General features: G+C 43.9%; 2 protein-coding genes across 3 annotated transcripts in view; one reads left to right on the plus strand and one right to left on the minus strand.

Annotated features, from left to right (window-relative positions):
* Positions 1-3,642, minus strand: part of FERRY3 (FERRY endosomal RAB5 effector complex subunit 3) — a 47,563-nt gene extending 43,921 nt beyond the window's left edge. The window contains exons 1-2 of the mRNA XM_055568793.1: positions 3,321-3,642; positions 927-1,125 (exon numbers count right to left, since the gene is read on the minus strand). Of these exons, the coding sequence (XP_055424768.1) occupies positions 927-1,104 (178 nt within the window). The 5' untranslated portion in view covers positions 1,105-1,125; positions 3,321-3,642. The remainder of the gene's footprint in view (positions 1-926; positions 1,126-3,320) is intronic.
* Positions 3,643-3,711: 69 nt separating this feature from the next.
* On the plus strand, positions 3,712-21,320 carry RAD51AP1 (RAD51 associated protein 1). Of its 2 annotated transcripts, none has more exons than XM_055568812.1 (9): positions 3,712-3,869; positions 5,841-5,890; positions 7,673-7,814; positions 10,316-10,419; positions 11,955-12,041; positions 12,761-12,910; positions 15,216-15,374; positions 17,386-17,520; positions 20,155-21,320. In XM_055568812.1, the coding sequence occupies exons 1-9, from the start codon at positions 3,853-3,855 to the stop codon at positions 20,289-20,291; spliced, it is 981 nt and encodes a 326-aa protein (XP_055424787.1). In that variant the 5' UTR covers positions 3,712-3,852; the 3' UTR covers positions 20,292-21,320. The 2 variants fall into 2 exon arrangements, with proteins under 2 accessions (XP_055424787.1, XP_055424796.1); XM_055568821.1 differs by lacking the exon at positions 20,155-21,320 and adding an exon at positions 19,932-20,073.
* Positions 21,321-23,062: the final 1,742 nt, after the last annotated feature.

The following is a 23,062-nucleotide window of genomic DNA, read 5'->3' on the forward strand; positions in this document are numbered from 1 at the left end:
GATGAGACTCTGGAGTCCTGACTGACAGTTTGGCTGGAGTCCCATGAGAAAGCCTGAGCCAGAGGCACCCATCTAAGTTGCACTTGGATCCCTGAACCACAGTAATGGTAGCAAGATAATACATACTTGCTGCTTAAAAAAAAAAAGGAAAAGACAGAATAAAGAGCAGTGAGACAGAAACCAGGATACCTGCGGTCTGGTCTTGGTTCTGACACGTCTGTAACTCCAGACCAGAGAGTCTCAGTTGTTAGGACGCATCAGAGCTGCCTGGGGGGCTCACTGGAATAGACGCTGCATCTCAGTCCTAGAGTTTCTGATTCAAAGTGAATGCAGTGGAGCCCAAGAATACACACTTCAAACAGGTTCCCAAGTGATGCTGCTTGCGGAACAATTTTTGAGAACTACTGCCTTGGGCAAATTATTTAACCTTTCTAGGCACCAGTTTCCTTATTTGTATGATGAGATTATGCTAGAAAGTTGCCATGTTCCCTTGTATCTCTGATCTTCTATGATCCAACATATTCTTAAGTAAAACATTTTCCCTTCTCTGTAGACAGAATGTAGACCTTTTAAAATGGCATAATACAGATGACTCTATGGAACTAATTTAGGTGAGCAAAGATTATTGAAAGATAGGTACCCCTTTCTCTTCCATGACATCTCAGAAACTGAGGACCAGATTGTTAAAAGAGCAAAACATTGAGCACATAACCAATGACAGCCAACATGCCTTATGAATCCATCTAGCTACATGAAGAGGTTAGAAAATTCAATAGGAGAAAGATCTGGGGAACCTTTTTATTCTTGAAAGCTTCACATTTTGTGGTTGTTTCCAGTGCTTCTCAGGTTTATGCTAACACGAAACTTCTAATGACGGAGACCAAAAGAAAATAACAAAGTGATATTTTCAAAAAATCAGTCCTCACCTTTTTCTATAAAGCATGGTAAGTTGTGCAGCAGCATTAGACGTCCATGTAAATGACTGGCATTCTCTTGAACAGGAAATTTGAGGGGTACCCTCAGTTCAAAGCACTGACTTCCAACTTTGAATTTATACACAAATTCCCTCTCTTGGTTGCAGAATCTTTCTCTGTTTTTTTTCATCTTTAGCAGGATTCTAGAAAACTAACAACAAAAAATTCAGCCGGTTATAAGTCCAAAAAAACTTACAATGTTTCCTTATTGCTAAGCCACTTCTGGACTTCCCTATAGCTCAGATGGTAGAGAATCTACCTGCAATGCAGGAGACCCAGGTTCAATCCTGGGTCAGGAAGATCCCCTGGAGAAAGAAATGGCAACCCACTCCAATATTCTTGCCTGGAGAATCCCACTGACAGAGAAGCCTGGTGAGCTACAGTCCATGGAGTCACAAAAAGCCACTTTTAAGATGGCTCCCCACTCAGAGATTTTATTTGTGTGACACTCAGCTGATCATTCTTTTTTCCTACTTTTATCCCTTCATAAAAGTAGGGATGTTTTCATGATGAAAACAAAGTGCTTCTTTTTAAATGAAAAGTCTCTCTTCAACTTCATACATGAAAAAAACTGCCCATTTAGCATTCCTAGGCAGGGTGCTCAGTCTCTTAGTCATGTCTGATTCTTTGCAACCCCATGGACTATAGTCCACCACGCTCCTCTCTCTGTCCATGGGGTTTTCCCGGCAAGAATATTGGAGTGGGTTGCCAATCCCTCCTGCAAGGGATCTTCCTGACCCAGGGATCGAACTCCCATCTCCTGCACTGCAGGTGGGTTCTTTACCACTGAACCACCTGGGAAGCCAAGATTCCTAGGCGGAGTTCTCACGAATCGGTAAGGATCATGTAGAGAAGAACAGACAGGATTCTTTGGAAGAGATGCATGGTAGCCAGATATAGTGCATGAAATAGTTGGTGAATATAAAGTCAAAGAAACAGATCAGGGATGGAGGCATCTTGAAGACCTTAGAGACTGTGGGCGTAAGATCTGATTGAGGGGTGGAGGGAAGGGAGACGGTGCTGGAAAGATTTCTATATGGGGAGAAAACATACAGAAAATGTACAGGATAGACCACAAAGCAAAGTAGACAACTACTGGGAAAGAAAAAATCTAGTCAGAAAGAACACATCAATTGAAGATTTCCTTATTAGCTCCCAAACAGGAGTCCTGTTCCTAGGCATTCCCCCATCAAATCAGCTTTCACACTATTCTCTACACTGAAGTCAGAGTAATCTTTTTCAAGTGCATATCTGGTCATGCTGATTATCTGCTTCTACGATATTCCATTGCTTTTGGGATACAATACAAATTCCTTAACAGTTTCTCGTCCCTGCTTATACCTCCAGACTCTTCTTTGGGGAGCTGAACCCCCTCCTCTCCAACACACAAACTGACAAACTTTATTTTCAGTCATACTGAACCTCTTTCAATACCAAACCTCTCTATCCACTTCCAATCTTTCTGAATGTTTTTCCTTTGCCTAGAGCACGCTTACTGCTCTTCTTTCCTTGGCCTTGTCTCAGATTAGATATGCCCCAGGAAGCCTTTTAACTTGTCGGACTGTCTTCATGCTTCATCAAATAATAAATACGAAGCATCTGGTAAACATAACATGACCAGTAAATGGAAGCTGGTAAAACTAATAAAGAAAGAAGCTTTTATATAAGAACATATCAGTTTTTTAAAAAAACCAAAGGCTGCTAAGTACACATGAGGCAGACAGAGGCAGTAAAGGAATATTTTTCAGGGAACTGAAAATTAATTAAATGTGGGCGCATGGTCTCCTTTTGTTTAGAGTCAATATTCTAGGCAAACAAAAAGCACTACCTCTGGTTTCAGTTGCTTCATTCTTTAGAATTGTGTCTCAAAAAATTGATACTTTGGTTATCTCGCTCCGGTTTGTTATTACTGCCTGCGTGCATGGGTGTGCTCAGTCGTACTCCACTCTTTGCAACCCCAGGGACGGTAACCGGCCGGCTCCTCTGTCCATTGGATTCTCCAGGCAAGAATACTGGAGTGGGTTGCCGTTTCCTCCTCCAGGGGATCTCCCCCAACAGGGATCAATCCGGGGTCTCCTGCGTTGGCAGGCGGATTCTTTTACCACTGAGGCACCTGGACCCTCCCCAGTGCTGAAATCAAGGAAGATTTCCATACAACAATGGGATTGGAAGAGGAGAGCTGGACCGAACTCATTCAGCCAACAGAATGGAGGTTCGGAGGCTTGAGTGAGTCAGGGAAGGGAGGGCAGACTGTCGGGCCGAGAAGTCTCAGCCGAGTGAGGGAACAGCCCCCCGACTCGAGGGTTCCAGCCCGAGGAAGCTTCCTCGCTCCGGTCGCGAGCTCACCTCCTCTTGTTCCGAGTTCCCAGCTGTCCACAGTACGGGTCCTGACCATCGGCCTTGGCACTGGGCCCATCAGCTGACTGCTGCCTTGTTTTTACAGCTGGAAGATCCGCTACGGCTGATTCTTCCAATTATTTGCCTCTTTCCTGGCACCTCGTGGAAAATTCCTCCGTCGAAATGTTCCCTTGTTCCATCCTACCTATTTTTAATCATTTAAAAAGTGTCGGAAGATGTATTTATACTATTATTGTGCATTTTGGAGACGGCGCAGAGTAAACTCTCGTGACGAAAGTGAAGCGGCGAAACACAATCTCAGTTCGGGCGGACCGGATGCGGAAGGGCGGTGCTTGGGGGAAGGCGTGAACTACCTGCTCATCTCAGAACGCATGCGCGGCAGTTGGACTGGCCGGCCAGGATTGGCGAGCCGCGGGATAGGCGGAACGCTCTGGATTTGGTTTTGGGCGGGAATTGAAATTGCTGCGGCGGCTGCCTGCTAGAGCCTGAGAGCTGCAGGTTTCCAGCCTCGGAGGGGACCATGGTGCGGCCTGCGAGGTGAGTAGCTCATGGCATCCCGCGAGGGAAGGGAGGAAGGTCAGGAAGACGCTGTAGGCTGCGTTACCTGCACGGGATGGAAAGAAGGGCCCGAGGATCAGGTGGCGATAGTGGGACGGACAGGGAAACACTCCAGCCTCCAGCGAGAGCTCCCGCTCCTCGAAAGGGTCCTGTCAACCTAGCCGTTTCCTTCTCTTGGCGTCCTTGACATTTCCTGGCGTTTCTTTTACCCACCCCGTTCAACTAAGACCCGATTATCCTTTGCATTGCTATGGTTTTTCCAGTAGTCATGTATGGATGTGAGAGTTGGGCTGTGAAGAAAGCTGAGCGCCGAAGAATTGATGCTTTTGAACTGTAGTGTTGGAGAAGACTCTTGAGAGTCCCTTGGACTGCAAGGAGATCCAACCAGTCCATTCTGAAGGAGATCAGCCCTGGGATTTCTTTGGAAGGAATGATGCTAAAGCTGAAACTCCAGTACTTTGGCCACCTCATGCGAAGAGTTGACTCATTGGAAAAGACCCTGATGCTGGGAGGGATTGGGGGCAGGAGGAGAAGGGGACGACAGAGGATGAGATGGCTGGATGGCATCACCGACTCGATGGACACGAGTTTGGGTAAACTCCGGGAGTTTGTGATGGACAGGGAGGCCTGGCGTGCTGCGATTCATGGGGTCGCAAAGAGTTGGACATGACTGAGCGACCGAACTGAACTGAACTGAACTGCTACTTACGTGTTAATTCACTTGTTCGTCACTATATTTGAGATAGAAAGTTTAGGTCTCTTCATTTTATCAGTTTAAACCTCTGGGCCTGAAAGTCAGTTTGCCTGAGTCATATGGCTAGTAAGTTACTAGGTAACAAGCAAATCTAAGCCAGCTGGCGCCATATCCTCTGTGTTTTCCACCAAGTGCTGTTGGAAATTCTTCCTCTACTTTACCTCAGTCAAGCACCATGGAGACCTGGGGCCAGCCATTCATTTAATAGAGTTTCGAATATACTTACTTCTGTGCTGGAAGTATGTATTTACTAGGTATATATACATATATTTAGATGCTGGAGGTTGCATTCTAAGGGAAAATAAACATGGGAGTGTGAGAGAGTGAGAGGAAGGAAAGCCTTACTTTAATTTTAATTAAAAACTTTTTATTGAAGTGTAGTTCTTTATAATCTTGTGTCTCTGGTGTACAGCAAAGTGATTCAGTTTTATATGTATATATATACACATACACGTGTATTCTTTTCCATTATGGTTTATTACAAGATATTGAATATAGTTCCCTGTGTTATATAAACTTTTTGTTTATCTATTTTGTATATAATAGTTTGTATGTGCTAATCCCAAACTCCCCTAATTTATCCCTCCTACCCCTTTTCCCTTTTGGTAACCCTAAGTTTGTTTTCCATGTCTCTGAGGCTGTTTCTCAGACTCACCATGTTTTAAATGCCTATTGCATAGTGAGCCATGGAGAAGGAAATGGCAACCCACTCCAGCATTCTTGCCTGGAGAATCCCAGGGACAGAGGAGCCTGGTGGGCTGCCGTCTATGGGGTCGTCCAGAATTGGACACGACTGAAGTGCCTTAGCAGCAGCAGCACAGTGAGCATGAATTAATATTGGAAGAGATAAAAGAAAATGGCTTTCAGTATCAAGAAGTTTATAATTTAATACATCAGAATTCGCATATAAAACAAATACATACAATAGGAAATTCTAAATGCCCAATGGTAATTAAACAGTGTATAAACTTTGTGTTAATTATATTGATTATTCCTACTTTGTTCTCTGAATTAACTTTTTTCCTTATCAAGTATAACAGTCTTCTATCTTTGCTGTAAAATGCAAATCATGTTTTTAATTTACATGTGCTTAAGGGAATCCAAACATTTTTATTTACTCAAGAGTATTAATGGCCTTAGAGAATAGAGGTGAGAAGTTGACATTTCTATAAATAAAATTTCTGTCTTGGTCACAGGCATAAGAAGCCAGTCAATTACTCCCAGTTTGAGGACTCTGATAGTGATGGTAAGTAGAGCATCTTATTTCTTCATTAAAGGTTTGGTAATTTATATCCTTAGTTTATAGGATATATTATGTATGGGGGCGTGTGTGTGTGTGTGTGTATGGCTAAAATATGGTTGTACCAATTGCATATGAGGAAGGTCTGGAGAAATAATTTTTTTAGCATTTAGGATAATTATGCTGATCACTACACTGACAAGAATTAATATTGGCATAAATCATAAACCACACAGGGCCAGGAGAAATGATTTTTCAGGTCTAAACTACTCTAGATCCAGGTTCCCCCTGTCTTTCAGAGATGCAGATGTGTTACAGAATATATTGTAAAATCCCCATTAATGATAGAGTAAAGCAAGCCCCTGAAGGAATCTCAGGCTTAAGCTTTATCCTACTGTGTTACATATGTACTTGTCTTTGTTATTAAGAGAACTTTGGTCAAAAACTTTGAGAAACATGGTGTTAGGTTACATTGTACTTCAAAGTAAGTTTTTTGTTTCTTTCTTAGACCTCTGGAGTTTTCTGGGAGTCAAATGTTTAGTAATCCCTTGGTTTGAAGAAATCTGTTTTTGCTTGGAGCCCAGTCTTAATGTGCCTCTAAGACTTGGGACAGAAGAGTATAGAACATGACTTTGTAGCTTTTTACTCTTGTCATCAGTCTGTCGCAAAATAGGTATAAACTGCTGGCTGTGTTCTGGAAACTGTGGTGTGGAGGTGGGGGACAAGTCACAGATTATTGTATTTCTATGTGGAGAAGCATAAAACACTTGTTAATAATGGGAAAGTTCATGATTCAGACTGTGCGTACCTCGAAGGTATGCATATGTGTTATATATGCGTTTGAAAGTTAGAGCAGCAGTTTTATGTTGAGTGTCAACAGAAGAATCACCTCAGTTCTGAGGATGGTAAGACAGAAAAACCCATGAAAACAGAATGGCCTGGAAAACAGCATCCCTTTGCCAAAAAGCAAGTTACAGTGGTGGGATCATAGGAGGGCTCTTAAGGTGATGATACCACTGTAAAGACTGCTACTATAAAGTCCTAAGTAGGAGCTACTTTCTCTTCCTTCAGGTTCCGATGCTTCTTACTTTACTTAGCTTGGTTGTTGTTTTAGGAAAGGTAATGAGCATGGGATGGTTGGATGGCATGGCCAACTCGATGGACATGAGTTTGAGCAAGCTCCAGAAGTTGGTGATGCACAGGGAAGCCTGGTGTGCTGCAGTCCATGGGGTTGCAGAGTCAGACACGACTGAGTGACTGAACTGTACTGAATGGGCCTTTGAAAGAAAGTATTTGGCTGTGTTATGAAATTTCCATAAAAATAATTTTCTTCCACTTGTCAATATGATAAATTATACAGGGAATTTTATTGATTTTTCTAATGGTTTTAGAGGTTTTAAATTAATCGTTTTTTTCTTTGCCACTTATATATGCTAGCTTAGTGGCCCTTATAGTTTTTCAGGGAGTTAGTTTTTGACAGATGGATGTTTTTTTTTTTTTAAGTCACTAAAACAAAGTTGAAAAGCTCGAGTGAGAATAAAGACAGTATACCAACTGTCTTTTTTAGATTATGGAAAGCAAACAGTTTGCTTATCTTTAAAACTTGAACACACATAGTAATGACTCTCAACTACCAAGAAAGTAAGTTTACCTTATTTCTTCCTTGCTGCTGCTGCTGCTAAGTTGCTTCAGTCGTGCCCGACTCTGTACGACCCCATGGACTGCAGCCTACCAGGCTCCTCCGTGCAATTTTATATATTCTTTTATTTTTAATTCACACATAAATAGATGATTTTGTTCCTGCAACCGCACCGTTAAATAAGAAATCCAGAACAACACAAAAGGAGTTGAAACTAGAAAAACCAGAACCTAAGCTGAAGAATCTCCAGGAAAAAGACATCCCACTACAAGAGAAAACCCCTAAAAAAAGGTGAGAGGTAAGACATGCAGTGAATATATGACGTTAGATGTGTTAATATAAAAGAGATAAATTCAAACTCTTGGTCTAAATTAGAACTTGAGCAGAATCATAGGTCTTATTTAATTCATGTAGGAGGACAGGAATGTACCACTAATCCCCTCTGGCTTTCTGAACTGCTTTAAGTTCATGAATGCATAAGGAAATAACCATTTAAGTCATAATCTCCAAACTTACAAGGTTTAACTTGCCCTTACAAGGAGACCTAGCACCTGGCTCTGAAGTCCTCAGGTCTTACAAGACTACCTTGTTTAAAGTTACGTCTGTAAGGATTATAAAATTCAAAGGCAGATTTCTCAATGAGATGATGGATGTTCCCTAAACTTGTCATCATTTCATGATGTATATGAGCCACATCATTGTGTCACACACCTGAAACTTACACAGTGCTGGATGTCCATTGTAGATAGCTCAGGAAAACCAGAAGGAAAAAAAAAGTGAAACCGTGTATTTCTCTACAGATAAAAAATATTTTCACTTTATCTTACTGAGTTTTGTCCAGCAGTGAGAAGGACCTGTAGTTTCAAACTAACCCTGGAGTTCCATTAGTTAGTACTTGGAGGCAGTGGGGGAGATGGAGGGGAGGAGTGTGAGAGGCCCCAGACTTGCAGTGTGGGGAGGAGGTGGCCGAGGAGGGATTCTGACAAGTGGAACATGGCATGTGTGACGCTTCACTGCTCCAGTAGTGTGAGGAAACTTCCTTAACATAGAGAAACTTACCCCCACGTCATTCTCTTCACTTTTGACTCTTTGTTTTTGAGCTTCTTGTACTATCTTTAAAATATAGTTTAAAAAACAACCAATGGATGGGAAAAAAGATTTGCAAATCATGTGATCCATTAGGGACTTGCATCTAGAGTATTTAGAGAACTCTTACAACCCAACACTAAAAAGAATCATGACCCAATTTAGAAATGGGCCAAGGACTTGAATAGATATTTCTTTAAGGAATATATACAAATGGCCAATAAACACATGAAAAGATGCTCACCATCCATAGCCATCAGGGAAATACAAATCAAAACCCCAGTGAGATTATATGCACACCCACAGGAATGGCTGGAAGCAGAAAGACAGATAGTAGCAGGTGTTGAGGAAGATGTAGAGAAATGGAAACCCTCATGCATTGCTGCGGGGAATATAAAATGGTGCACCCTCATTGGAAGACAGAGTAGCAGTGCCCCAAAATGTAGGGTTTATTATATGACCCAACTAGGTATATGCCCTAGAGAAATAAAACTCTGCCCACACAAAAACCTGTACACGGATATTCATAGGAGCATTAATCGTAATAGCCAGAAATAAAATGTAAGTAATCCAAATGCCTGTCGATTAGTGACTGGATAAATAAAATGCAGTATACCCACACAGTGGAACCTTATTCAGCAATGAAAATAAATGAAGTCCTGATACATGCCACAGCATGGATGAACCTTGAGGACATCATGGTGAGCCAAAGAAGCGAAGCACAAAAGGCCACATCTTACGTGATTCCATTAATATTAACATGGAAGGCCCAAAACAGAGAAGTCCATGGAAACAGCACGTAGATTAGTGCTTGCCAGATGTTGGGGAGGGAGAATGGGGGCTGACTGCTAGTGGGTAAGGAGTTTCTTTCTGGGATGATGAAAATGATCTGAAATTAATAGTGGTGGTAGCTTCACCACTCTCTGAATATACTAAAAACTGCTGAATTGTAGGCTTCAAAGGCTGCATTTGACACTGCGTGACTTATATCTCAATAAAACTTGTTATTTTAAAAAGTACTAAATCCTTCAAGGTACATCTCAACATGTCCTTTACGTAAATTTTTCTGTCTGTCTTTTTGCATTCCCTTCTTAACACTGGAGCACTCTTGACCACCTTGAACAGGAGCCATGATAATCTGTTTACATGGGATAATTATTCCAGAACTTTCTTTCCTACCTCCTCATTAACCACAGACTCTGAGGGCACGTCTAGTATCCTGTCTAGTGCAGTGCCTCACGCAGAGTAAGTACTTACTGAAATACTTGTCAGAATCCAGATTACATGGCGGAGCAGATGTAAAAAAAAAAAAAACATATATATATATAGAGAGAGAGAGAGAGTAATTTCAATTTAACGTAGGAGCTGTAATAGCTCCCTAAGGAGGTGTGGGTGAGGTCACAGAAGTGATGTTTGAGCCACGTCTGCTCTCACTTGGGCGGGTGCTTCCCACCTGGACAGAGCTGGTGGTGAGGAAGAGATGTCACAGTGACGTGGACACCCTCACCCACTGCCCGTGTCTGTTCTGTTCTGCTGGGTCCAACATGACACTTACATGTCAGGAGGTGGAACGTTAAAGTCCATTATGATAATGATCATTGTTTAAGAACATCTTCCTGAGGTTGGAAACTCTCAGCTAACCTCTCTCAAGGTTTGCTCTTTGGTTGAGACTGATAGTTTAAAAGCTCATTATTTGTGTGTGTTAGGATGGCTTTGGACGATAAACTCTACAAGAGAGACCTGGAGGTCGCACTGGCTTTGTCAGTGAAGGAGGTTCCAGCTGTCACCATTGATGTGGAGCAGTCTCAAGGCAAGCCTAACTTTATCTTCTGTAATTATCTTTGAAACCTTCTTGAAAGTGAAAGTGAAGTCGCTCAGTAGTGTCCGACCAGGCTCCTCCGTCCATGGGATTCTCCAGGCAAGAGTACTGGAGTGGGTTGCCATTTCCTTCTCCAGGGGATCTTCCCAATCCAGGGATCGAACCTGGGTCTCCCACATTGCAGGCAGACGCTTTAACCTCTGAGCCACCAGGGAAGCCCCGAAACCTTCTTACCCCTTTTGTAATCATTTCTTTGGATGAGCTTGTACAGGGGGAAGGCTGTACTTTTAATACTTTGGACTGTAAAAGGAGCAGTCTGCAGAGGGTACTGTTGGATTAGTTGTTTATTCCATCATAAAACTCTCGTCCACACACAAATATCTCTGCCTAACACTCAGGATCCACTTGAGGACATGGACCCTGATCCATGTGACCCTGGATCCAAAGTTTGTCTTCGTACACAGTGAAAATGTAATTTCTTGGTCAAATAAATTGACCTTTACATCCTAATGGCCCACTTCCTTTCCTCCAAATTGCAATTAGTTAAGCATCATCTAATGGTGGTAATCTTTATTATTCAGAAAGGTAAAAGTACTAATTTGGTGAGCAAACTCAGTAGACTTGATAGGTTTATGACTGCTGACTTTTTCTGTGGATTTTTCTTGATTTTTCTGGCAACTAGGAAGCAGATGGCAATACTGATACCCTGGAGAGGCAGAAATCATTATTCTTGGAAAAGACATTCATATTGCTAAAATGCTTTCTGGATTAAACTACTTTGGCCTAACTTCTTTTTTGTTGGAGGTTATTTTAAGCACATTCCCTTAATTAAAGGGTAAAGATGTTTAAGTCAGAAGCACCTGCTGTTTGACAATCAGTGAGAGAGTGTTGATTAGCGGGGCCTTTATCAAAGAAACTTAAGAGAATTGTCTTACACCTAAAATTGGGAAAATGAAAATCTCTTTCCTATAAAAGATTGTGACGTGTGTAACAGGATTTCCTTCTCCGAGAGTCATGTATTCCATAGCATTGGGAGCAATACTCTAGATCATTTTAAAGTTATAATAATGATTGAAGAGTTTTTACGTTAGTAAAAGCACAGCTCTGCCTACACAGGGATGATAGTTAACATTTATGAACTGTTTCCTACATGCTGGGCACCACAATAAGCTGTTTCCACATTCAGCCAACATCTCATTCCCCACAGGAGCCTCGTTTAATCCCCACCCTCTTTCTGTGTCCACATTATGGATGAGGAAATTAAATCTTGTAAAGGATAAGCAGCCTCCCCTTGGTATGTAGCTGATTTAAGAGCCTGAATTTGAACTTAGGTCCCGTTAAAGTTTGTGTGATTTCCTAGCCCAAAGTCCTAATCTTAGGCTAGCTTCGCCAAGTCAAATCAGTGTGCTACTTTGAGTTTGGTTCATGTGTCCGTATCTAAATGCTATCAGATTTTAGCACTTCTCTTGTTTCTAGTCATTGGTTGATTAGGGTGCATCTGCATGTTCCTTCTTCCTGATATCCAGGCTTTGACAAACATGGCAAGAAGGAAACAGGAGCAACGAGTAAGTCTCCTCATGTCTCCAACTGCAGTGTAGCTGGTGATTATTTAGGTAAGTTTTTTATACTGATATTTACTTTTCCATCATCATTTTTCTAACTCTTACTTAAATTCTTGAACTAAAACTAGAACCAAGGTCTTCACATTTGTGAAGGTTCTCTTCACCTCTTCTCCTTCGTCTCTTTCTGTGTTCAGTCTTTCACTGCAGACCTGGTTCCTTCCCTGGGTAGGGTCATGACTTCCCTTGACTTCTAGTTGACAGGAGTTGAACCCTGAAGACAGGGGCTGCATCTTCCCAGCTCAGCTTGAACACCCTTGGGGAAAGACTGTCAATTTGGGTCTTAGGCTTATGCTTAACCCAGACTGCTGCAAGGAGACTGATGTATTGTATTGACCAGACTGGGCTCTGTGGTCTGTTACTAGAAGCACAGGAAAGATGAAGCTGGGCAGATTTTTTTAATAAAAGCAGGTGTAATGGAAGTCTACTTTGCAGTTCATCAGATGTTGTTTAGTCACTCAGATGTGTCTGACTGTTTGCAACCCCGTGGACTGCAGCCCAGCAGACTCCTCTGTTCCTTGGATTCTCCAGGCTAGAATACCGGAGTGGATAGCCATTCCCTTCTCCAGGGGATCTTCCTGATCCAGGGATAAAACCCAGGTTTCCTGCATTGGCACATGGGTTCTTTACCACTGAGCCACTGGAAAGCCCCTCTTTAGATGTTACTGGGCACAAAAACTGTCTTGTCTTTTTTTTTTTTTAATGTCCTGAAGATCTGGATAAGATCACTGAGGAGGATGATTCTCAGGACACTCCACGGAGAAGGAAGGCTGCGTCCCAAGCCGTGGTCCAGCAGAGGAAGATTCTCTTGGAAAACAGTGATGGCGAGGAAGCCAACGACTCTGAGCCAGACTTTGCAACTGGTAGGTTATGTCCTCACTCAAGCTCCACCCTATGGAGAGTCAGTCAGAAGTTTCTGGAGACTCCTGCTATACGCAGAACACTGCTGAGCGTTGACTGTGCAAATTTGAGGAACACGGGACAGTTAAATTCAGCTGTGCCTTTGGTGGAAAAGCTTTATCCGGAGGTGAACTTTAAGCTGTGCCTTGAAAAATGAGTAGCATTTAAGGGTGAAATAGCACTTCTGACTGATGGAAAGGCATAGATCACAGAACAGGGAAGTACATACACAAGAGCTCAGTGACACTAGAGATTTCTCAAAGAAGTAAAAATGGAACTGCCTTATGATCCAGCAGTTCCATTCCTAGGGATTTATTTGAAGAAAATGGGAAGTGACAAGAAAAGATACATGCCCGCTGTGTTCACTGCAGCATTATTTACAATAGCCGCGACACGGAAGCAACCTAAGGGCCTGTCTAACCCTGTAGATGAAGGGATAAGATGTGGTGCATATATATGTTTGATGGATATATATTGGGGTTGTTTACCCACATTTATCCAGCAGATATTTGGGTTTCTATTTTGGGTGCTGTATTCTTGACACGAGAGCTTACCTTTTAGGGCGGGGACATGGACAGAAAACCAAGATCTGAGGTGTCAAGTGTTGATGGTTTATGTACTTAAGAATTCATAGATTCCGAGAAGCATCTCTTGTCTTCTTGCTTCACTTGCAGTCCAAAAAGACTGTCTCTTTTCCAGTTCTCTGAGAGCTGGTTTGGTTTTTCTCTGCTGCATTGTTACAATTCCCCCAAACTCCCTGGGTGGCTGTGCTTCCCATCAAACGCTGTGTGGTCCAGCCCCAAGAACTCCCAGCCTCTCGGGGCGGCTCGTTGCGGGGAGGTGGTTACCACCGTCCAGCCTGTGCTGTAGCTGCACAGCCTGAGCTTCAGGCACAGTCTGCCTCCTCCCAGCCTTCTGACTCCTCCTGAGTCCCCCACCCCAATAGCGCGCAAGTCCACGCTGTCCTGTGGGTCTGGAACCCCCTTCGGATCCCCATCCAAGCCTGCTTTACCTACCATGGAGGGACACCCGTGTTCCCTGTCTCGCTTGGTGTACTTCAAGGAGTGGTATAGCCAGTTTATTTTCTTCTGCCCTAAGCTGAGAATGGCTCCGTCTCCTATCCCCTCAGAGCTGATGGTTTATTATACTTGAATGTGCTGCTCGAATCATCTCAGACAGCCTGCATTATCTGGAGCAGGGTCCCTTTGTTAAGTGACATTTCAGAATTTCCCACTGCCTCGGCTCACCCTAGATGAGAGAAAGGGCCTTTTATGACCTTTAGTAGGGAAAGAAAAGTGAAAAGGAGAGAATCAAGGCTTCTCCTAAGGACATATAAAGCTCTCCGAAATCCATAACCCAGTGTCTGGGTTTTCAGATTCCCCAGGAGGAGATGCTAATGCTTGGGATTCCGGGTGTTCCGTCTCTGCCCCTCCAGTTTATGTACATAGAGTCCTAGCCTGTCCTACAGTCTGTCCCCTCAAGCCAAAAGAGAATACGTGAAATACCACAGCTGTTGAGTTTACAGGAAGCTGTGCCTCCTGGACTCTGTGTTCTGAAATTCTAGAGAGGCTTCTCCACCACCTGCCGTTCCCAAATCCAGATCCTCTTGGGACTCCAGAAATAATTACTTGATTTTGCCAGGTGCTATTTATATTAATAGCAGCCTTCATGCAATCTGCTGGCCTTATATAGTAAATTCTGTATAACCCGGTAACTGTTATGTGAATACGTGGGTTGATCATCTGTTTTTAAAATTGTGTTAGTGTGGGAAGAATGACAGATAAGGACATCACAGTTTGAGATCATAATGACATAGTTGATTTAGGCAGAAGCCATCAGCGAGAGGCTGATGAGCATCTTTACGACAGGGATTCAAGCCAGACATCCGCTGACCCCACCGGGAGCCGGGCGGCCACATGTTCTGTGCTCTCAGACTCAAGTGACACCATAGGCAGAGCAGAGCATCACCTAGGAAGCGTGTTCATTACCTGCATTAACTCAGTCTGCACAAGAGCCCCGTGGTGGAGGCAGTAGGGTCCTCCCCATCTTATACATGGGAAACTGAGGCACAGTGACGTCAGGGGCCTGTCTGAGGTCAAGGACACGTAAGTGAGGGGCCTGGATGCACACCCAGGCACTGTGCCTTGTTTGGCCCCTGGAGACGGCACGACACAGCAGGGACAGGGATGTGTGTGCGGAAGGTGACGCTGGAGCTCCGGAAGCCCTGCGTCTTCCAGCAGAGGTGAGCAGAGGTGTGATCTGTTTCAGGTGAAGACTCTGAGGATGACTCTGATTTTAGTGGGAGTGAAGACGATGAAAGCTTCACTGTGAGAAAAAGTAAAGTTAAAGAAACCAAACGGAAAGAAGTGAAGGCAAAACCTCCAGCTGAAAAGAAAGAGAAGCCTAAACCAAAGCCTGGTGCTGGGGGTAAGCCAGTCCCTCACACGGCACTTCATGCAGGAGACGGGCCTGCTTTCCTTAAAGCGCTTCCCCACCTCTGCCCTTAGTCCCCCTAACCTGTGGGGTGTTCCTTTCTTGTCACAGCCCAGGGAGGAAGGCAGGCCGGGCTGGGGTAACAGAAGGCTGAGGGGGCCCTGAGCAGCTCCTGTCCCCTGCATTTCATAGCCACAAAACTGAGGCTCTCAGAGGTCAAACCACATGTTGGATTCTCACAGCTAAGCGATGGCTGGAGCTAGCCCCCAGCTTTGTCCACGCAGAGCCTGGATCTGTCCATTAGACACATTTTCTCCAAGCAACTGAACGGGGAGGTGGCGTATCTCATTTGCTGCTGTCGCACATGACCAGTCTTGGAGGAGAGAACCCTTCTGTCTGTGTTTAGGGCCCTTTGGTTTCTTCAGAACAGATTCAGTTAGAAGAAACCAGTTTTACAAGACAACTTCTGAAACTAGTGACGACCTGAATGTGGAATAGTTTCTTGTGTGCAAGAAGTTGGGATGTTTGTGAGTTCATAATACATTAATAGATTATTGTAAAATATAACTTCCTTAAACCTGATTTGTTTTTCTTACTGATAGAGTTTTTATATCTTAGTTGTTTAATATATGTATAGTATTTGAAACTATTATTCAGACCCCACTGCTAAGGATGGCCTTAGTCTCACCTCCCCTTGAACAGATCACTGCTGAGTACTGGAGCCGAGTACTACTGAGAAATGAGAACTAAGTACTGATAGAGTCCCGTAATTTTTCCCTTGGTAGAGAAAATTTTAAGAGCTGTGGTATCCAATACAGTAGCCACTAGCCAAAGTAGTTCCGTCACATTTAAGACCATTGAAATTAGGTACAGTTTGAAAGTCAGTGTCTTGGCTTTGCTGCCACATTTCAAGCGCCCGCCTGACTGTGGCTTGTGGCTCCTGATGTGTTGGACAGCACGAAATACAGGACAATCCCCGTCACAGCAGAGAAGCCTGAGGGGCAGTGCTGACCTCGGGAGCGTGGACGGTACCGGGAAGAGGAGTGCGTGGTGAAGGTGTTCACATCAGGCACTCATGCTGCTGAAGCGTCTTGAAGCAAGCGTTATCTGAAAAAGACTTTGCCTCCTACTTCTCCCTCCATTTCTCCCTCCATCAAAAACAAACCCAAACCCACTCCCATTCTGTGTTCCTTCTCAGACAGTGTGTCCATGACGGGAGTTTGCAAGCCCTGATTATTCCCGTGTCTCCAGCACCCTCCTTTCTAATCACTGAAAGCCCTCCACACTGCTGTTTTCCTCACTTTGTCCCGCTTTGTTCATTCCCAATTCGTTCCCGATCCCCTCTCACCCAGGCCACCACGGAGCTGCCTAGGTTCTCTGCTTTTACACCGCCCTCGGTGAGATGCTTCTAAACGTGCAGATCCACGCGGCTTGTAGATTCCCCCAGGCCCACCTCTAGGTTCTGTCATCTCTCTTACCACACTGCAGTGTACATATCTCTTTACTTTTCTGCCGTTTCTGCTAGAGTCTAGTGAGGGGACCATAAATTCCCTGGGAATAGGATACTTTGAGACCCTGGAGCCTGATACATTCAATATCTCATAACACACGGTGACGGGACACTGTTGTGTGAGTTACAAATGTGGACTCTGGACTCAGACGTGGTTTCCACTTCTGGCTCAGACGCTTACTAGCTCTCAGACTACAGGCCGACTGTCTAATCTGTTTCCTTAACTGACAGTGGGGAGAGTCATTTCTGTATCGGAGGTGCCCTCAGGGTTAAAGGTAGTGTTAAAGGATATACTTAGCATACTTCCTAGCATAGAAGTGCTCAGAAAGAATGGCTGTTCCTAGGCCCTCTATAAATGTTGATTAATGAAAGTTTTCTGGATTTATGATTCTGCTTTAATTTTTATAAGCTGATGGAACTCTATAATTTTCACACATGCATGCTAGACTTCAGTCTTGCTCTGTGACCCCTGTTTTATGTATATTTTCAAACAAGTGACTTCAGTAGACTGCACTCCAGCTGCCGTCAAGTCAGAATCTCGGTCCTCACCAAGAAAGGAGGCCAGTAGGACGCCTTCACGGATACGCAGTCCTGCAGCAGAAAGCAAGAGACCTAAGTGGGTCCCACCAGGTATGTATAGGGTGTTTATTTACTGCTCAAGGGCAGGGACTTGGAAAATTGCCACAGGTAGGTATTTTTTTCTTGTAAATGTTACGAATGAGCACTTCCTCATATTATTACAGTCTTCAAAACTAAAGGTTTTTAATTGCTGCATTTATTCATCACGTGTTATTCCCTTATAAATGAGCATCCAAGTTGTTTATTATTTATTCATGGTGATAAATAAGGTTGCAATTAGCACAGACACCCTTACTTTAGAAATCTGGGCACATCCCTGGCTATTTCCTAGGATAAATTCCTAGTAGTAGAATTACAGTGAAAGAGTACCAGCATTTAAGATTCCTGATACATATAAATGAATGTTTGTCAACAGATCTCTTTGCTCAAGACCTGCTGACCCCTGCAGTGGGACAGAAACCTTGGGAATTCCAGCATTTAGCAAACTTGACCTTCAGTGATTTTGCTCCACAGCCCAGTCTCGTGATCCTTCATGCTTCTTGACATTCCTAAAATCCTAGTCCGGGTTCTGCTCATATCACACCCAGACCGGTGGTGACTTCCTGCCAGTCCCTCTCCACTTCCCCTCGTCCCGCCCAGGAGCCCTCTGCAGTGGAACAGATGCATTCTTTGTTCCATCAGCACCCTGGGTGTGCACTTCTGTCCAGCCTCATTCCCCTGGGATGGCTTTCTTCACGTGTCTGCTCTCCTTTGCTGAGTCATTACAAGTCTCCTGGGGTGTCCTATCCTCCTTCTCCATGATGTCCTTTGGCTGGTCCACAGTGGTCACTCCCCTAAGGATGACTGACTATTCACGGATGCAGGCCTGAGACTCCCGTGGTTGCTTCATTTCTCTGTGGCCTCATTTCATCATCTGAAATGGCAGGCACTGTCTAATCTTTAAAGTCGTCTGATTTCAAAATTATAAGATTTTAGGGAGGACTTAAAAAGTTTTTGGAGAAGGAAAGGAGAAAGGTTATTTACTGAAATAAAGATGCTGTTTCAGTTCAAGGGTACCTCTTAGTTTATTTCCTCTGAGAATAATTAGTGATTCCTCAACAAAAGAAATTTTAAAGAATTGATATAGTGAGTTATAGAAGTTTGAAGGCAGCATAAGCCAAAAGATAAGAAATAACGGAGTGATGGCTAAAGAGTCATTGTCTTTACACAGAGTGCTTGCAGGCTCATTGTGTGGGAGGCGGGCAGGTCAGGTGCTGGCGGCAAGGGACAGGGGCCGGGGAGCAGGCTTGAGTGAGTGGGCGTCGTGCCCTCTGTAAGGAGGCCACGCTGCTCTGCTGCCCTTGCTGTTCACACCCAGGGCAATGGGCCATGTATTTCTATGTCTTGAGCTTTTCAAGAGAAGCCAGAAATCCACATTTTAGTGGGAAATCTCCTAGTTCATAAAAGTGAACTTAAAAGTCGACCAATCAATATATCTGAGAGCAGGATTTGACTCTCAGGTGGCCAGCTGGTCTCCTGTCTTACACAAACTTGAGAAGACCAGCGAGGCTTCAGTGGGAAAATGAGCCAAGGACATAAATGTACCACTGTCCCCAAGAAGTACCACCAGAAACAAATATGAAAAGAGTGGCAGTCTCAGTGGCAATTAAGGAAGCCTAAAACAATAAAATACAATTTTATACCTCTCAAGCTAGAAAATAATAAAACTCAACCAGTGCATCTGGGTTGTGGGGTAGCAGGTGTAATTATAAATTTGTAATCGTTTTATAGGACAGCTTGACAGGAACCATAAAAATAAACCTGTCTTTTCTTTTCAGACCTACTTTTGGGAATTTTCTCTTACAAAGAATTCAAAAGAAGAAAAAGTAATAAGTGGTCAATTTTTTTTATAACCATTTATAGAAAAGTGGTGAAAAACTAGAAACAACCCAAAAATTTGTTGTAGGAATTTTGTCAATATATGACGCGTACATGTAATTAAGAACGATACATCAGATAGCTAGAATCATGGAAATGTTTATAAAATCTTTGTATGAAAAAATTATACACAGTTGTACTTGTTATGGTTATACTCCGTATCAACTACAAACGTATATGTGGATAAATTCTGAAATTTAGTACTCGATGGAAATAATTGCTCCATTAGTGTGGTAGCCTAAATGAAATGTGTAAATAAAGAAAAATGGTGCTTGTCAAAGTTATTTACTGTTTGAAAAATAGACCCTTTAAGGAGTATTTGTAAAAGTTACAGAATTTTAAAAATGTGTTAGACTTGCTACTACTTTAGAAACTATAATTACATTTTTTAATGCCTTCACAGTCAGTGTTGTTGGCTCCTAACTGGCCTATTTAGCTTTCACGTTTAAAGCTGCAGCGTCATTGCACTGGCCTCTGGGGATGTTTGCTATCCGACATGCTTTCTGCTCGGTAGTACTTCCCACTCTTTTGCTCTAACTTGGTAGAATCTACACAGCAGGAGAGGGAAATGGCGACCCGCTCCAGTACTCTCGCCTGGAAAATCCCGTGGGAGGAGCCTGGTAGGCTACAGTCCATGGGGTCCTAAAGAGTCGAACACGGCTGAGCGACTTTGCTTGCTTACTTCTGCTGGCCTCTCCTGTTTCATAGACTGATCTTTGTGAAGAGATGTCTGACATGCTCAGCATCAGGTGATGTGCTTTCTTGCAGCCATGTCCGGAAGCAGCAGCCGCAGCCCCCTGGCAGGAGTGGCCATGAAGTCTCCAAGTCAGAGCCTCCGCCTCGGCCTGTCCCGCTTAGCACGGGTTAAACCTCTGCATCCAAACGCCACCAGTAGCTGCGTGTAGCCACAGGAAGATGTTTGATTAAGAAGCTCTCACTCGTATAAGCGGGTTTATATTTGAGGAGGGAATTGTAATATAAAGGAATCTTTTAACGTCATTTAAATTACCTCTGTTTGGTGACTGTTCTCTGCAAAGCTGCCTGAGACTTGAGCAAGAGTTTTATGTGAATTCTCTTGGAAGGTCCTTTCCTTCTGAAGAGCATATTCTCCTCCCTCAGTGTGTAAGCACTCACTGTCATCACCTTGCTGTCAGCATGACACGGAAGAGGTCCACGTTACACGCTGCTCGTTGCCAGTGGCAGGATGCTGCTTCCTGCCTTTGTCAAGTTGATGGCCCCTGAACTTCGTGTGCAGAGTTTATCTCGCAAGAGGAAGATTCCCACTTCTCCTGGGACGTGTCTGCACTGACAACCACACTGTCAGTTTTATTGCCATGATGTTTCATATTTTAGCCAAATGTTTTTATAATGAGAATTCAGAATTATTTTCCACATTGAAACAGTTGATGTACTATAGTGTATGTCTCCTACCTAGAAGTATTAATAGATGGTTATAGCAAATAAAATTTCATGACATTTCATGAAGCCTTCATTGTCAAAACCTTTGATATGCACTTTCCCTTGATACCATTGCATCCATCTGTCTCTGTCTACATTTCATGATAAAATAAGTGCTCTGCAGAAAAAAAAAAGTTATCCTTTTTGTTGTAAATAGACAGAGGAAGAGCTGTTTCTTAAAGTCATCACTGTACGTGAAGCCCATGTTTAACAGGTGGCTGTCAAGGTTGTCATCCCTGTTGTATTAGCATAGCTCTTCAGGAAGCTTAGATACGAGTTCGCTGTGAATAAAAGTAGTAATAGATGTTTTCTATTTACAGTGAAAATTTCAACCAGCTCCTGATCACTTTTTAATAAAAATTCTCTGAATTTTAACCATTAAAAATGTATATAATACTTAATTCTTGGTTTATGAAATATGTTAATGTGAAAATAAGTAATTCAGACTTATGATTAAAGTGAGCATTTGCCTATTGCTGCTTTGTATGTTTTTTCTTGTCTGGTATATAGTTTATACTGTGGTGCATCCCCAACCCACTCCCCCCTCCCTGGCCAGAAGCATGCTTTCCAGGAACACGGGGTGGAGGGACTCTGCAGTTTAACAATGAACACTAAGAGCTATACTGTGCTAGTACTGATGTCATTGATTAATCACCTGGGCCAGCGTGATGAACCTGTTATCTCTGTGGTATTAGCCTACCTATTGAAAATTACCTTAAAGTGTGCCCAAACTGGCTTTGCAGGAAACACTCATGGCCGTTCCGGTGTCAAACCCAGGGTATATTTTCTCAGTGTCTCACAGCCCCTGCTCATCGGACCCTGTTTGACACGCTTTATTTCCTGGGCCATAGGACACCACTCTGGTACTTTTCTCCCTGCCTACTCCTCACTGCTTTGCAGCTTGCTAACGTTCGGTGTTGGAGAAGGCAATGGCACCCCACTCCAGTACTCTTGCCTGGAAAATCCCATGGACGGAGGAGCCTGGTAGGCTGCAGTCCATGAGGTCGCTAGGAGTCGGACACGACTGAGCGATTTCACTTTGACTTTTCACTTTCATGCATTGGAGGAGGAAATGGCAACCCACTCCAGTGTTCTTGCCTGGAGAATCCCAGGGACGGGGGAGCCTGGTGGGCTGCCGTCTATGGGGTCGCACAGAGTCAGACACGACTGAAGATTTAGCAGCAGCAGCAGCAGCAACATTCGGTGTCACCCACACCCACTGCTCTTACCACCCTATCATACTCCATGTGAGTCCATCCGTTCCCCCTGCTCCTGTTTTCTTTCAAAACGTGAGTCAACTTCAAGTTCCCGTGGTCACCTAGGTGACTGCTGCCTGCCAGTCAGGCTCTTCAGCCCAGAACTTGCTCTTGACGCAGCTATGTTGCCTGACCCCTTGATCATACGTCATCACTAAATCGGTGACATCCCCCCAACCCAGGCGTCTTCCCTCTGTAGTTCCTATTAGGGAACAGCATCATCATCAGTCAGCTGAGGGACCTGGGGCACTTGTGCCCTGCACATCCCATACAGTCAGCAAGCTCTAGTCCATTTCCTGCTCTCTGTCCAGGTGCCGCCCTTCCTCTGACACTCCCATCACTTATTACTTCTAAGGGGCATCCCTGCCTTGATGAGCAAGCTACTCTGTCCTCCCTTCAACCCATTAGAGCCAGAGGGGGTTTCCTAAAACAAAGTCTGAGCAGAACACCCCTCTGCTTAAAATCCGCACACTCCTCAGCCTGTTTAGTTCACAAGCTACTTAGAGTCAGGCTGGCCCCTTGTCCCCTCCTTCAGCCTTGTCCCCTGCTAGCCATGTGCACCTTTGACCCTTGCCACACCACACTGGATGCTGGCACCTGTGGCTCTGGGTTTTCAGATTATTCTCTTTGCCTTTTTTCCGTTGCTAATGCCTTCTTGTGCTAGAAGACCCACACCCAACTCAGCTGTTTCAAGCAGCTTTATTTGAATGTCCGTTTCCTCCACGGACCACCTTGTATTTCTCCAGGTAACTGCCGTCATTCAACTATTTAGTTTTCCTGCTTTTAAAAGCTGGTGCAGAGTAAGCGCACAGAACAATGTTCCTCTGATGAATAAATCCTATCTGGAACCTTTACTATGTGCTTCTGATAACCCCAGGGCTTCCCTGGTGGCTCAGAGGTAAAGCCTCTGCCTGCAATGCGGGAGACCCAGGTTTGATCGCTGGGTCAGGAAGATACCCTGG

The sequence above is a fragment of the Bubalus kerabau genome, chromosome 1 (genome assembly GCF_029407905.1).
Source record: "Bubalus kerabau isolate K-KA32 ecotype Philippines breed swamp buffalo chromosome 1, PCC_UOA_SB_1v2, whole genome shotgun sequence".
In the NCBI taxonomy this organism is placed as follows: Eukaryota; Metazoa; Chordata; class Mammalia; order Artiodactyla; family Bovidae; genus Bubalus; species Bubalus kerabau.

Coding starts and splice junctions, on each gene's coding strand:
- RAD51AP1 (XM_055568812.1), top strand. Junction 5,891..7,672: donor TGAGGACTCTGATAGTGATG/GTAAGTAGAGCA, acceptor ACACATAAATAG/ATGATTTTGTTCCTGCAACC. Junction 12,042..12,760: donor TGTAGCTGGTGATTATTTAG/GTAAGTTTTTTA, acceptor AATGTCCTGAAG/ATCTGGATAAGATCACTGAG.